General features: G+C 59.5%; 1 protein-coding gene across 9 annotated transcripts; it reads left to right on the plus strand.

Annotated features, from left to right (window-relative positions):
- The first annotated feature begins 2,806 nt into the window (after nt 1-2,806).
- On the plus strand, nt 2,807-13,795 carry RGS11 (regulator of G protein signaling 11). 9 transcript variants are annotated; one of them, XM_040459586.1, is made up of 17 exons: nt 2,807-2,905; nt 3,272-3,368; nt 3,448-3,498; nt 3,696-3,802; nt 4,494-4,545; nt 4,659-4,717; nt 4,937-5,013; nt 5,186-5,267; nt 6,651-6,719; nt 7,715-7,792; nt 7,878-7,939; nt 8,062-8,175; nt 8,285-8,400; nt 8,556-8,643; nt 8,740-8,878; nt 12,811-12,893; nt 12,987-13,795. In XM_040459586.1, the coding sequence occupies exons 1-17, from the start codon at nt 2,861-2,863 to the stop codon at nt 13,108-13,110; spliced, it is 1,443 nt and encodes a 480-aa protein (XP_040315520.1). In that variant the 5' UTR covers nt 2,807-2,860; the 3' UTR covers nt 13,111-13,795. The 9 variants fall into 9 exon arrangements, 8 of the variants coding, with proteins under 8 accessions (XP_040315520.1, XP_040315521.1, XP_040315517.1 ...); XM_040459587.1 differs by having other exon boundaries at nt 7,763-7,792; XR_005785780.1 differs by lacking the exons at nt 12,811-12,893; nt 12,987-13,795 and adding exons at nt 11,842-12,087; nt 12,322-12,370 and having other exon boundaries at nt 4,659-5,013.
- The last annotated feature ends 170 nt before the right edge of the window (nt 13,796-13,965 follow it).

Consider the following 13,965-nt stretch of genomic DNA (forward strand, 5'->3'; position numbering starts at 1 on the left):
CCCCAGCCGCTCCGCGGACCCCGCGCAGCCCCGCAGAGACGCGCTTGTCGCCCGCACGGCGCCGGCACCTGGGCGTCCCCGCCGTGGGCGCACCAGGAGCCCGCACAGCCGCCGCGGTCACGGACCCAGCCGCCGGCCCAGCCTGCACCCCGCTCTGTCCGTCAGAGCTGCCCCACCCCTACGGCGCCCGCGAGAGCCTGGGGGATTCTCCGGGGAAGCCCTCTGGGAGGGGCGGGTGGGGGTGGGGGCGCCCAGTGGAGCAGGCGTGCCCCTCCTCCCCCAGGTCCCCAGGCTCTCGTTACCTGCAGGCGGTACAGGCCGCACCTGGGGCTCCACAGTCCCCCACCCCACCCCCACCCCCACCCCCACCCATCTTCTGTCTGGGCAGAGGGGACTCCTGGAGTCTGCCCAGCCTGGGGAGCTGGGGTGTGTGTGTGTGTGTGTGTGTGTGTGTGTGTGTGTGTGTCTGTGCAGTCTTCTGGCTCCACATCCCAGAGGCTCACAGAGGACCCGTGTCCGCATACCCAGAGACTGGAGGTCCCACCCACAGAGCGAGATGCAACATGGAGGCACACAGCCATTCCCCTAGTGTTTATGGACTGGGCTGTGTGAATGTGCCCTGGTCTCTGCAGGCTCTGTGCACCCAGGCCGTAACGAAGGGCCCTGTCCTTGAGGAGGAAAGGACACTGACCCAAAGTAGAGTCCTGGTGGTGGAGAGCCGAGATGGGGGCATAAAAGGGGCTTCTGGTCTTGATGCGTGGACAAACTTTGGGGTAGGCAGATGGGAGCAGCCAGTGCAGGGAACAAGGGTGAGCTGGGTCTCAGGCTGGGGACAGCTAGATCCAAGAGACGTGAGTGGAGCACGTGGAGGAGACAGAACACTGGCCTGAGTCCCCCTTCTTCCCTTATGCCTTTCTGCCCCACACCCCATTTCTGAAAATACCCAGGGATCAGACCCACCTTTGCCCAAAACAAGAGGGAGTGTCCCTGGCACCCTGGCTTCACAAACAGGCCTGCCCATGCTTGGCTCCTTTGTTGCCGAAGCCCCCGTACCCCCACCAGAGCCCAGGTGGGGGACCATGTGACAATTTCCCCACCTGCACCCCCAAAATTTACACAGAGGAGGACCATGGATGCTAGGGGCACTTGGGCTTGGGTGGGGACTGTCCCCTCTGGAGCTCCATCTGTCCACAATCTTCCCAAGGCAGGATTCCCCCAGCTGGGGCCCAGGCCATTCTAGGGCCCCACCCCTGCTGCCCTTTCCCTGTGGCAGGGGTAGTTGGTTAGGGAAACCACTTGTCCCCAGGTGCACAGCTATGGCCTCTGGTGGCCTTCAGCTTCTGTGGATGCCCACTCATCCAGAGAGGACGGGCAGGCCAGGCACCAGCCTGACCCCACCTGTGTGGGTGGGGATGGTTGGGAGAAGGTCACTGGGATCTGAGGGAGATCCCTGGCGGAGGCAGGACTCCCCAACCCATCCTGGACCTGGCCTTGCTAGCAGTGGACATAAATCGGTCTGAGGCTGCAGGACAAAGGCCAACCCCCCCATCCTGCTCTGTCCCCAGCATCCCTGAGGCAGGAGGGGAGGACAGAGACTCTATCTCCAAAAAGCAGAGATAGACCTGGTTGGACTTTTTTTTTTAAGTTTATTTGTTTTGAGAGAGAGAGAGAGAGAGAGAGAGCAGACGCGCTCAGGTGGGGGAGGGTCAGAGACAGAGGGAGAGAGAAAATCCCAAGCAGGCTCCATGCTGTCAGTGCAGAGCCCCACATGGGGCTCGATCCCACAAACTGTGAGATCATGACCTGGGCTGAAACCAAGAGTCGGACCTTGACCACCCGGGCCTCAACCAGCCAGGCGCCCCTTGTTTGAATTTCTTATAAATGTCCAGCAAAGGGGTTCTGAGGTGTAGTGGCCAAGCTGCTGGCTGGCGTAGGGGGAGGAAGGGCCAGGACAGGGCCCTGAGCCTAGAGGCTGCAAGGGAACCACGAGTGGGGCGGGCGTGTTGAGATCCCCCCTCCCCAGTAAAGGTCCTCTCCCACAGTCTCAGATATCCTGTATCTGTGGAGTCTCTCTGCCTGTTCCCCAACTGGTCCTGCCCAGGCCTCTGTGCAGCTGGGGGGAGAGTGAGCCTCCTGCCACCTCTCCCCCCCACCCAGCACACCTGCAACAGCCAACGTGAGGCACCAACGTGGTGTGACGCATGGTGTCACGATCACAGAAACCCACTCCTAGGACAGTCAAGCCCTTTGCCCTGACCTCACAGCCCCCCTCCACCACTGGGGCTGCCGCATCCTGAGGAGGTCACACGTGGGCTGGTTGGGGGAGGGGGGGTAGGGATTACAAGAGACCTTGAACTGCTGTACCCATCCACCCCACAAGGACCCTCTCCTGGAGACCCTCCTCTCCCTGAGCCCCCCACCCTGTCCCAGCTGAGCCCGGAGTCCCTCATTGACCTCCGCACCATGGCCCCAGGGCGGGCATCTCCACGGCCCACCTCGCGGCCCCTCCCGCAGGCGCAGGCCTCAGTTTCTCCCGTCGTAGGGGGAGATTCCTCCAGACTTCAGACCCCAGACCCCGTGTGCCCTGAGGGCTGACACTGCCGGGGCAACCCCCCCCCCTCCCCCGCAACCACTCCGGGGGTTGCGCAGGGCGGGTCTTCCGGGGCGTGGGGGCGGATCTCGTGGGGGAGGGGCGTGTCTTGCGAGGACGTGAGGGCGGGTCTTGCGGGGCGTGGGCGGAGAGGGGCGTGAGGCGGGTCTCGCGGAGCGTGGGGGCGGGGAGGGGTGGGGCGTGCGGACGGCGGGGCGGGGGGAGGGGGGCGGCTCCCGCCCCCACCGGCCATCTGGCCTTCCCGCCGCCATGGCCGGCGTTCGCGCCGGTGCGCAGATGCCGCATCTGAGCAAGGTGGGTGCCGGTTGGGGGTCCCGCCATACCCTCGATTTCCCGGCATCCGAGGCCGGGAGCCGAAGAGGGGTGGGCGTGGGTGCGCGCGAGTGTGGCCGCGGGTTTGGGGGCGACAGCGCTTTGTGAGGCGAGGCGGGGCGAGGCGGCGGAGACCTGGGCTGCGGGGGCGGGAGTCGCCTCTAGCCTCCGCCCCCGCCCCCACTCCTCCGCCGCCCGCCGCGGCCTCAGATGCCACCGTCGTGCGTGCGTGTTAATCTTCTCTGAGCGCACTGGTCCCGGGCCCTCGGCCCTTTCCGGGGAATCGGGGTCTGGGGCGGGGCGGGGGAGGCGGGCCGGAACAGTCCCTCAAGGCCCCCCTTCGCCCAGATGGAGCGGGTGGTCGTGAGTATGCAGGACCCCGACCAGGGCGTGAAGATGCGGAGCCAGCGCCTGCTCATCACCGTCATTCCGCACTTGGTGGCTGGTGAGGCGCCGCGGGGGCTGGGGTGGATGGAGGCCCTGCCCGAGCCTACCCCCACCCCATGCCAATCTCTGCTGTGCAGGCAGCGACCTCGTGGAGTGGTTGATCCAGAAGTACTGCATCTCAGAGGAGGGTAAGGGGGTCAGCCCCTTGCTCATCCGGTGCCCCACCCCTGCCGCGCCTCCTGTCCCCTGCCCCCTGCCCTGGGGTCGCTGTGCTGATGGCCTAGGCTGGGCTCACAGGTGTCAGGGCCAAGCCAAGTGTGCTGGGGAGGGAGATCCCCGGGACTGGTTCTCCCAGGCTGAGCACTCACCACCCTGCCGCCCGCAGAGGCCCTGCACCTGGGCACTCTCCTGGTGCAGCACGGCTACCTGTACCCGCTGCGAGACCCCCGCTGTCTTGTGCTCCGGCCAGACGACACACCCTACAGATTTCAGGTCAGGTGCAACTGAGAGCAGGTGGAAAGCACAAACCCAGCAGCCCAGCTAGAGGGGACCTGTGGAAGGGGTTGGAGTAGGGCGCGGTGATGTCACCACAGGTCTGGGTCCACTGCCCCTCCCCCAGGCCCTTGGGGAGTGGTCCACTGCCCCAACCGACACATGCCCTGTGATAGGAGGACCAGGATAAGGGGAGAGACCCTCAGTTTCTCTGAGGCCGCAGCAGGGGACCCATAAAGGGTATAGCACCTGTGGAGGATTCTGATGGTTTCCCTGAGAATCCTTAAACCCCCACCCAGGAAGAAGTCTGTGTGGGGCCTGAGGACAGGATTCTAGCATCTCAGTGCGTAACCTCAATCACGACGGACCTGTCCTGCCTGGCCTCCCTGGCAGTCCCCACACATAGTCTTTAGTCCAGACTTGAGCAGGCCCCACCCTCACCCCCCACCAGGCGGTAGGGACTCAGGGAGCCCAGTCCAGGAGGCAGTGCTTGCAGGGGGCCCCAAGGGGTGAGTGGAGCTTGGTTCCAGGTGGGGAAGATGGCCAGTGGTGTGTGAGTCTCCAGGCTGTGGGCAGACAGGCAGATTCTGAGGCCGCCCAGTCTCTTCCCAAGGGGCCTGGGGAGGGGGACAACTCCTGGGGTGGGGAAGGTCCAGCAGGTCCCAGAAACGCTGTCCTTGCACCATACCAGACGCCCTATTTCTGGACGAGCACGCTGTGGCCAGCTACTGAGCTGGACTATGGTGAGTGAGGAGGAGCAAGCTAACCTGGGACAGCTTCCTGCCCTCTGAAGTGATGTCGCAAGGGACGAGGGGCAGAGATTTCTCCTCTGCAGCCTGGTCCCCTGTCCTTTCAGCCATCTACCTGGCGAAGAAGAACATCCGAAAGCAGGGGGCCCTGGTCGGCCACGAGAAGGTGGGACGCTCCCCTAGGCTGAGGCCAGCCAGAGGAACCCAAGCCCTGCTCTTGACCCCGGGGCCTCAGTTTGCCCTGGAGCACACACACGGCCCAGGCCCCGGGATGGTGCAGACACAAACACGGGATCCCTATATGTCTCAGTGGGGACGTGGGTGGTTCCTAACCCAGAGCTGGACAGGAGAGGGGTTGCCCAGGGTAGACCTCAACACCCTCCAGGAACACTATGGCCAGCTGCACAGGAAGATCAACCACGCATGGGACCTGGTGGTGATGCAAGCGAGAGAGCAGCTTCGGTGAGACCCTGCCCCACCCATGACTTGCGGGCATCGAGTGGGAGTTGCCCGGGAGGCCCAGCTGTACCAAGCCCTGGCTGTTTCCCCAGGCTCTGGCCTGAGGGTGGGGACAGGGCAGAAGAGGTGCTGTTGTGGGCACCCTGTCCCCCAGCTCCACCTACCCTCCCTCCAGGGCAGCTAAGCAGCGCAGGAAGGGGGACAGGCTGGTCATGGCGTGCCAGGAGCAGACGTACTGGCTGGTGAATAGGCCTCCGGTAATACCCTTGTGTGTGTGTGTGGGGGGGGGGCAGTTCCTTGTATAGCAGCGGGATCTTGCCAGAAGGCAGTGTGTTTCTCTCAAATGCTCGCTCTGAACCTGCATTTTGAGCCTGTGATAAGGATGTGGCTTTCGGGATCCCAGCAGTAAGTTCTATTTCTGGGGCCCATGAGAACTGAGGCCCGGGCCTGCGTCCGCCTCCCATCCACACAGCCCAGGACAAACCGGCCTCTTTCTGGGTCTAAAGGAGGAGGCAGAGTGGAGTCAGGCTTAGTTATAGCTCTGAGGAACTGAGGTCACAGACCAAGAATTTTGGGGAGTGCTGGCCTGTAGCTAGGCTGTGCCCAGAACCGCGGTCTGAGCAGGCGGTGTGCTAGTCCTCTGCTGTGGAGAGATGAGGCTGACCGGCTATCTTGGTCTGTGGGGGCGGTCAGAGCCAGCGTGAATGCAAGTTCTTGTGGGAAAAATCCATGGAAAAGAAAAATGAGAGAGATCCACGGGCCTCTAACTCATCAAGTGTGTGTCTGGGCGGGGGGCGTGTCTCTGGGAAATGACTCCTCCTCTTCCACCTGAGCGCCAGGTGGGCAGGATAGGGAGGTGGAAAGACAGAGCAGACGTGGCCCCGAGGCTGTGCACACGGGCTGAGGGCAGGGCAGCGGGGGCCTCCAGGCGAACAGGCACGAGGGCTCTGCCTGGTCCGAGGTGAGGAAGAGACCAGACGTGCAGATGCATTTGAGGACAGGGCAGCAAGATGTGGGGCGGGTGAGCACCTCGAGAAGGATGGTTAGGAGGGGCCTCCTGGCCAGCTATGTTTGTGGAGCACATGACGCTTGATCTTGGGGTAGTGAGTTCGAGCCCCATTAGGCACAGAGCCTACTTAAAAAAAAAAAAAAAGGATTCTCAGGTTTGTGGTTTGAGTAGTCAGGAGCGGGGAGGTGAGCTCAGCTGAGGTGAGGTAATCATGGGGGTGAGGATGGGTAGAGAGCAGGCTTAGGGACTGGAGACTCAGGTTCTTAATTTTCTCTGAATGACAGTTTCTAATGTTTTGGTTTTTTTTTTATTTATTTAAGAGAGAGAGAGAGAGAGAGAGAGAGAGACGGGGCACAAGTGGGGGAGGGGCAGGGAGAAGGAGACAGACACAGAATCTGAAGCAGGCTCCAGAGCCTGACGCAGGGCTCGAACTCACGAACAGTAAGATCGTGACCTCCGCTGAAGTCAGACGCTTCACCAACGGTCCCCTGTAGTTTCCACTGAAGGAGGACGTGTGGGTGCAGGGCTTCCGTATATGAAGCTGGTGGGGGGCAGGAACACAAGACTAGGATGGGTCTCACCAGCCCACTTGGGCTGCACCCCTCACCTCATCTCAGCCTCCCCTCTGCAGCCAGGGGTCCCCAGCGTCCTGGAGCAGGGTCCAGAGCGCAGTTCCTGCACTGCCGGGCAAGCGCAGATGGTGAGGACCCCACACCATACCCCCAGACCACTCCCCACCCTGCACACATACCTCCCCCACCCCAACTTGGGGGCTGCTCACCCATCCATCCGTTTTTTCAAATGGCACTTGACCCTGCCGTCATGCCCCACTGCCTGTACCCCCTCTCCCAGGCCTCTGCTAACTCTCACCTCTTGCCTCCCACCTGCTGCACTGGGTGCAAGTAAGTGCGATGGGGCCCTGGGAAGAGTGGGAGCTCCTCCCCAGGCCGGGACAGCATCAGAACCCGGGGGAGTTGGAGGTGTGCCCTCGGTGGGGCCGCAGGCCTGAGGGGTCTGGGCCGAGCCAGCCAACACCCTGCATGGACTCCAGTGGCCTCTGGAACCAGAGGGAACTGAGCCAGGACAGACGTGGCCACACTTGGTGGCAGCCGAGCCCTCTGTTTCAGTTCCACAAAATGCAAAATATCCCATATCTAGTACCTTACAGATAAAACTTTTTCCTGACTTCAAAGTCCTAGTTCAAGATTGCGGGTTTGTAATTTTCTTGTTATAAAGTCAGCCGAAGAGAGCCGAGGCGAAAATTGAAGATCTCGGGCATCCTGAGGGTTTGCAGGTGTTGGGAAGGGTCAGTCCATCCACCTGGCCCGGAAGATGTGGCAGGCAGGTTCTGAGCTCTGAACAGGCTGAGATCACCCTGGAGCATAAGTTAGCGAGACTGACTTCCTGAGTGGGATTCTGTTGCAGTATTTCTCGTGTATCTGCTGTTAAAAAAAAAAAAAAAAAAAGACCTAAGTACATTCGAAAATATGAAATAGTGACAGTTGGGGAACTGCAAGGTAACTTTGGAAACCTGAGGGCTCCATGGAACATTCTGGAAACCTTTAGAGGCCCTCAGAAGCTTCTTGGAAAGCCAGACCCCTCCATTGAGGAGGGGGCTTCAAGGGGCAAGGCAGGGGGCCTGAGCCATTCTCTATCAGCCCAGGGATGGACTCTTGAACTACGGTGGGTTTTCAGTCCCCACAGGGCCTGCCTTCTAATTGCAGCCCGCCCGGCCCTTTCCAGACCAAGAATATAGATTTCTACAAGCGAGAGGTAGGTCCTAGGAGCGGGTGGGAGAGAGGGGCCTGGGCTGGCGGACCCCCAGGCCAGGCCCCACTTCATAGGCCTCACGTCCTAGATGGAGCTGTGCAGAAAAGCCCTGGGCAGGGCCCGGGTGAAGTCCTCGGTCTGCCTTGAGGCGTGAGTGGGCTGAAGGGCACCGGCTGGGGACCCCCGCCCAGAGCCCAGGCCCTTCCTCGAGTGCCGTTGTCCCCACAGCCTGTCCCTGCACTGGCCCCTGGCACCGTCCCCCCACTCCCCAGGTACCTGAAGTTCAGCAGCCAACGTGAGCTGCATGATCCCATCATGTCAGGGTGCCTGCCTGGCAACCCCTGGGTCACAGATGATGACACCTACTGGACCATGAACGCACCCAGGTAAGCCCAGGGGGGGCAGGGAGCGCTGCCCCCCCCCTCCCTTCCCCCTGGGGCACTCCCCCCCCCCCCCCCCCTGTGGCCGGCACATCCCGGGGCCCTGTCCCTCCAGCGTGGCTGTGCCCACGAAGCTCCGCGTGGAGCGATGGGGCTTCAGCTTCCAGGAGCTCTTGGAAGACCCTGTGGGACGGGCGCATTTCATGGCCTTTCTCGGGACAGAGTTCAGCGGTGAGAAGCCCCCTGCCTTGCTCGAGGCCCCTGTGAGGGATGCTGCTGCCTAGGACCGTCCCCCGCACCCCCTCCCCCCCCCGCCCCACCCCTGCCACGTTTCTGCCCGCATGGCCAAGGTTCAGGTTGGCCTGACCTGGCGTGTGGACCCCTAGCTGAGAACCTGAGCTTCTGGGAGGCATGCGAGGAGCTGCGCCACGGAGGGCAGGCCCAGGTCCGCGCCATGGTGGACGCCGTGTACCAGTGAGTGCCGAGGGGCAGGTGCCGGCTGGCCGCTAGGCCTGCGTGCGGAACCCGGACCCACAGGGCCTGTCTCCCGTCCTCCTTCTGCCGACACAGGCAGTTCCTGGCCCCTGGCGCTGCCCGGTGGGTCAACATCGACAGCCGGACGATGGAGCGGACCCTGGAGGGTCTGCACCAGCCCCACCGCTACGTGCTGGATGACGCCCAGCTGCACATCTACATGCTGATGAAGAAGGTGAGTGTGCAGGCCGGGAGGGCTCGGGGAGTGCCTGGCCCCGTGACAGCTGGGTCTGCACACCCACTTCTCACCGGCTGCTGGCATGCTTAGACCTGCGACCCAGGCTCCACTTTCACAGAGGGGCAAACTGAGGCTCAGAAGGGCTGAGGGCTTGCCCAAGCCACAGGCCTAAGGAGAGGTCCAGTCGTGATTTTAGAAAGGGTTTTAATATGGGGCGCCTGGGTGGCTCAGTTGGATGGGCATCCGACTCTTGATTTCGACTCAGGTCCTGCTCCCAGGGTCATGGGATCAAGCCCCGTGTCAGGCTCTGTGCTGGGCATGGAGCCTGCTTGAGATTCTCTCTGTTTCTCTCTCGCTCTCTGCCCCTCCCCCACTCATGCTCATGCTCTCTTCCTCAAAAGAAAAGTATTTTAACATGGAAAATCTGAAACGTGAACAAAAACATAGTAAAATGACCCCCACATACCTACTGCCTGGCTTCAAAAACAGCTCAGGGCCTATCCTGATTCATTGTCTATCCCTGCCCCCCACCCCGTGACTTTAAAGCCATTTCCAGACTCCCTATCTGTAGACACTTCAGGATCCTCTAAAAGACATGGACCCCCTCCCTCCCTTTTCAACGTGACCCCAGATGTCAGTATCACATACTGAACACAGGATCACTCAGTGTCCTCAAAGAGCCAGTCGGGGTCAAAACTTCCTCACTTGGCATCTGTGTTTAGTTCCCTGTTGTTGCTGTAAAAAAACACCACAAACTTGGCTTAAAGCAACACGAATTTATTCTCTTAAAGTTTTGGAGGTCAGAAGTCTGACACAGGTCTCCTGGGGTAAAGTCAAGGTGTGGGTGGCACTGGTTCCTTCTGGAATCTCCAGGGGAATCTCATGTCCTGCCTTTTCTAGCTTCTGCAGACGCCTGCCTTCCTTGGCACCTCCTCCTCCTGCGTCTTTATGCCGGTAGTCTAACATCTCTGACCTGTGTCTCTGGTCCTCCTGCAGCCCCCTCTTTGACTTATAAGGGCCTGTGGTGACACTGAGCCCACCTGGACAATTGAGGACATCTCCCCACCTCAAGATCGTTCACTTAACTCACATCTGCAAAATCCCTTTGCCTTATAAGAGACACCATCACAGTACCAGAGGTTAGGGTATGGACATCTCTGGCATCTTCCCCTCTGAATGCCACAGCCAAAAACTTATCTGTTTTTTCAATTTCCTTGAATTTGGGTCCAAACGAAGTCCATGTGTCAGAACGGGTTAATAAATCTCTTAAACCCCCTTTTATTTATTTATTTTTATTGTTTAAGTTTTTTTATCTTGAGAGCGCGTGAACAGGGGAGAAGCAGAGAGAGAGAGAGAGAGAGAGAGAGAGAATCCCAAGCAATCTCCACACTCAGTGCAGAGACCACCTCGGGGCTTGAACCCCGCGAGATTGTGACCTGAGACAAAATCAAGAGTCGGATGCTCAACTGACTGAGCCACCCAGGTGCCCCTTAAACCTCTTTTTAAAGCAGAGGCTTCTTCTCTACCTTTTCTTCTTTTTTTGTTTTGTTTTAAAGAAACTGGAGGTCCTTTGTCCTGTGATTTCCCACAGTCTGGGTTTTACTAATGGCGCCCTCGTGGTGTCCTTGTGTGTTTCTGCAGATTGGTAGTTACGTTTAAGACTTGATCGGATTCATCTTCAGTTTTTTCGTGTATTTGGTTTTGCCAAGGGTCTTTACTTCAGAGATGGTGTTCGGTGTGTTCTCCCATCGGGAGGTACGTGGGGCCCGGGCGCCTCTCCTTTTGTGACGGGAGCAGCCTGTGGCTTCGGTGCAGGCAAGGAGCTGGCCCGTCCCTGCCTCTGTTTAAGAGGGGGGACACTGCTCTGAGACACCTCTTCTCGCCTGCTCTTTGTGGCACAGTCGTCCAGGGAAGGCAGGATCAGTGCTTGACCCCTTCTTTTAGTCACCAGTTTTCACAATAATGCATCGTACCCACGGTGTCTGCCAAGGGTGGTAAGTCTGAGATAGTTTTAACCCCGATGTAAATCCACACTCTCACCAGATGACGGGTTTCGTTCCGCTCTGGTTCTTACCCTTAATTCCCGTGCAGAGGTCCAGCCTGCCAGCTGTTGGCTCCTGGGGCATTTGATGTGTTCTGAAATCCGTGCTGGCTTTCTTGCCTTCTGGTGTGGTGGCTTGTCCCCGGCTCCGCCTGTGCCAGAACTGGAGTCAGCCGTTTCCATGGGAAGCCCTGGCTCTTTTTCAAGGGTGTTTAGAAACCTTGACACGCACGCTGATGTGTCCACTGTAACCTGAACTGTTTCGGGCCCTTTCAGTGAACAGAAGTAGGAGTATCAGTGTTTTAAACAGGATACATCAGGAGCTCGTACTGATGCTTCCTTTTTTTATTATTAATTTTTAGTTTATTTGGGGGAGAGAGACGCAGTACGAGTGGGGGAAGGGCAGGGAGCACGAGAGAGGGAGACACAGAATCTGAAGCAGGCTCCAGGCTCTGAGCTGTCAGCACAGCATCTGATGTGGGGCTCAAACTTACGAACTGTGAGATCATGACCTGAGCCTGAGTCGGACGCTTAACCAACTGAGCCATCCAGGCACCTCTACTTTTTTTTTTTTTTAAGGTGCATTTATTTATTTTTGACAGAGAGAGCGCGTGCCCATGTGCGTGTGGGGGGAGGGGCAGAGAGACTCCCAAGCAGGCTCCATGCTGTTAGCATGGAGCCTGACTTGGGCTCGAACTCACGAACCATGAGATCATGACCTGAACAGAGATCAAGAGTTAGATACCCCGCCTACTGATCCGCCCAGGTGCCTCGTGACACTGCTAATTCAGGTTCAGGATTAGAGAATTTCCTTAACGTTGTTGACTTTCATCTCTTTCCTCACTAACCCACTGAAAATCTTGGTTCTCGACGATGCTAACATAATGACTCACTTGCTTTTTTCTCACATTTCACTCAGGAGTCTCAACAACACAGCATTACCATTTACCATACAGTCACTGAAAATGGTTTACTTTTTCCTCGGCTTGGTCCTCTGCACATACCCTCCTGGGGACGCCCCCTCCAGCAGCTATATTCCGTGTGGCCAGGGTGGTGTCACCGACTGGGTGCCTGGCTCACTTGTCCCACTTGACTTCCAGTGTTTGGGAATTGACTATTTGTTGTTTTATTTTATAATTATGTAAAGTGTCTACACAGTTTCAAAATCCTGGGGCGCCTGGGTGGCTCAGTCGGTTAGGCGTCCGACTTCGGCTCAGGTCACCATCTCGCGGTCCGTGAGTTCGAGCCCCGCGTCAGGGTCTGGGCTGACGGCTCAGAGCCTGGAGCCTGCTTCCGATTCTGTGTCTCCCTCTCTCTCTGCCCCTCCCTCGTTCATGCTCTGTCTCTCTCTGTCTCAAAAATAAATAAAAAACATTAAAAAAATTAAAAAAACCACAAAATCCAATCAGCAAAGAAGGTACATTCAAGTAAATGTGGTTCTGTCCTGATCCTTCTGCTGTCTTCCCTTCTTCCCACTAAAATTAACTATTTGAAATTTATTTTTTTCTTTTAAATATAATAAGCAGTTGGGTTCACAGATTTCTCTCCCTCTTTATTGTATACTATGCAGTTTTACAGTTTTTCTCGACCTTGCTTTTTATTTTGCTCTGTGTTCTCCCCCTCACTCTCGGGGTACACAGAGAACCGGAGGGGGGGTACCACGGTTCACTCCTAGCATGGGCACCCGGCCCCTGCCCAGCTTTTGTGGGTAAACTGGATAGGAGCCTAGGTCTCCCCAAGTCCGTCTGACTTGTTCTGGGGAGGTCTGGGGTGGTCGCCTCCAGCACTGTCCGCTGGGGCGGGGTGGGGGGGCCCTGGGGCTGGCGGAGGCCCCGGCAGTGGCAGGCTGGACCGGCAGGGGAAGCCGTCTGGGCGCGGTCTCTTGCAGGACTCCTACCCGAGGTTCCTGAAGTCTGCTGCCTACAAAGACCTGCTGGCCGAAGCCGTGATTCCCCCAGAGGCCAAGAAACGGTGAGCTTGTCCGTGCCCAGAGCAGTGCAGACCCGCAGTGAGGCGGGCAGGACCTCACGGCTGCCCCGTGCTCCGGTCCCGTCTTGCCCACAGGGTGTTCCCGTTCATGCGGAAGCTGCCGCATTCAAGCCCCAGCCCCGCGCTGCTTCCTGCCGCCACCTCTGGGGAGCCTGCGGCTGCCGCCGGTGGCCCTGAGTGTGGTGAGGGGGGCGCCTAAGTGGGCAGAAGCGCCACCCTCACCTCTTGCCCAGGGTCCTGGCCACTTTTGAGAGCCCTGGCACGGGCGTCCCCTCGTGCCCAGAGGCCCCGGCCTTGCTGTGGGGCAAACAGACCTCTTGGGCTCCCTCCCACCTTTGCCCTTGTCAAGCCCTCTCGACGCCTCCCCACCTCCAGAACCACAAACTGCTGGCAGATACCAGGTGGGCCTCCGGCAGGTGGCACTTGTCATAGGGGGAGATGCAGGCCGCCGGGTGGATTTCCCCGGGGCGCTCCGCCCAGTGTGACCCTGTGGGGACCCCACACCACGTCCCCGCTTCTGCTGGGGGCGCCTCAGCCTTCCAGTCAGCCTAGAGCCATCCTCCGGCGTCTCGTCTACACTGTGGCCGCCACTGTGCACGTCCCAGGCCTCATGCCCCAGGGGCGCCTCTGGCCGGTGTCCTGGAGGCTGTGGCTTCTCCAGCAGAGTTGCACAGGGACGGCCCCAACGGCCCCACCCTGGTGACAACTGGTGCCAGTTCCCCGCAGGGGCGGGTGGAGCCCTTGGGGGAGGAGGGGGACGCCAGACCCGGGGCGGAGGACAGTTGGTCCTCTGGGAGCGCAGCTCTGTGGGGCCAGAGGGAGCGGCGCCCCCCTTCCTGCTCCCACCCACGCCCGACGCTGAAATAAAAGACCCGCAGCTCTCACTCTGAGCCCACTTTATTGTCCAAATCGTGGAGCGTGTGCTGTGAGGCCCACTGGTGGGGCGTGTCCGTGGGGCGTGTCGGTGGGGTGTGTGCCTGAGGCGTGACCGTGAGGCGTGCCGGTGGGGCGTGTCGGAGAGGCGTACCCGGTGAGGCGTGTGCGTGGGGCGTGT

The sequence above is a fragment of the Herpailurus yagouaroundi genome, unplaced genomic scaffold (assembly GCF_014898765.1).
Source record: "Herpailurus yagouaroundi ecotype Mexico unplaced genomic scaffold, PumYag 222, whole genome shotgun sequence".
Taxonomy (NCBI): domain Eukaryota; kingdom Metazoa; phylum Chordata; class Mammalia; order Carnivora; family Felidae; genus Herpailurus; species Herpailurus yagouaroundi.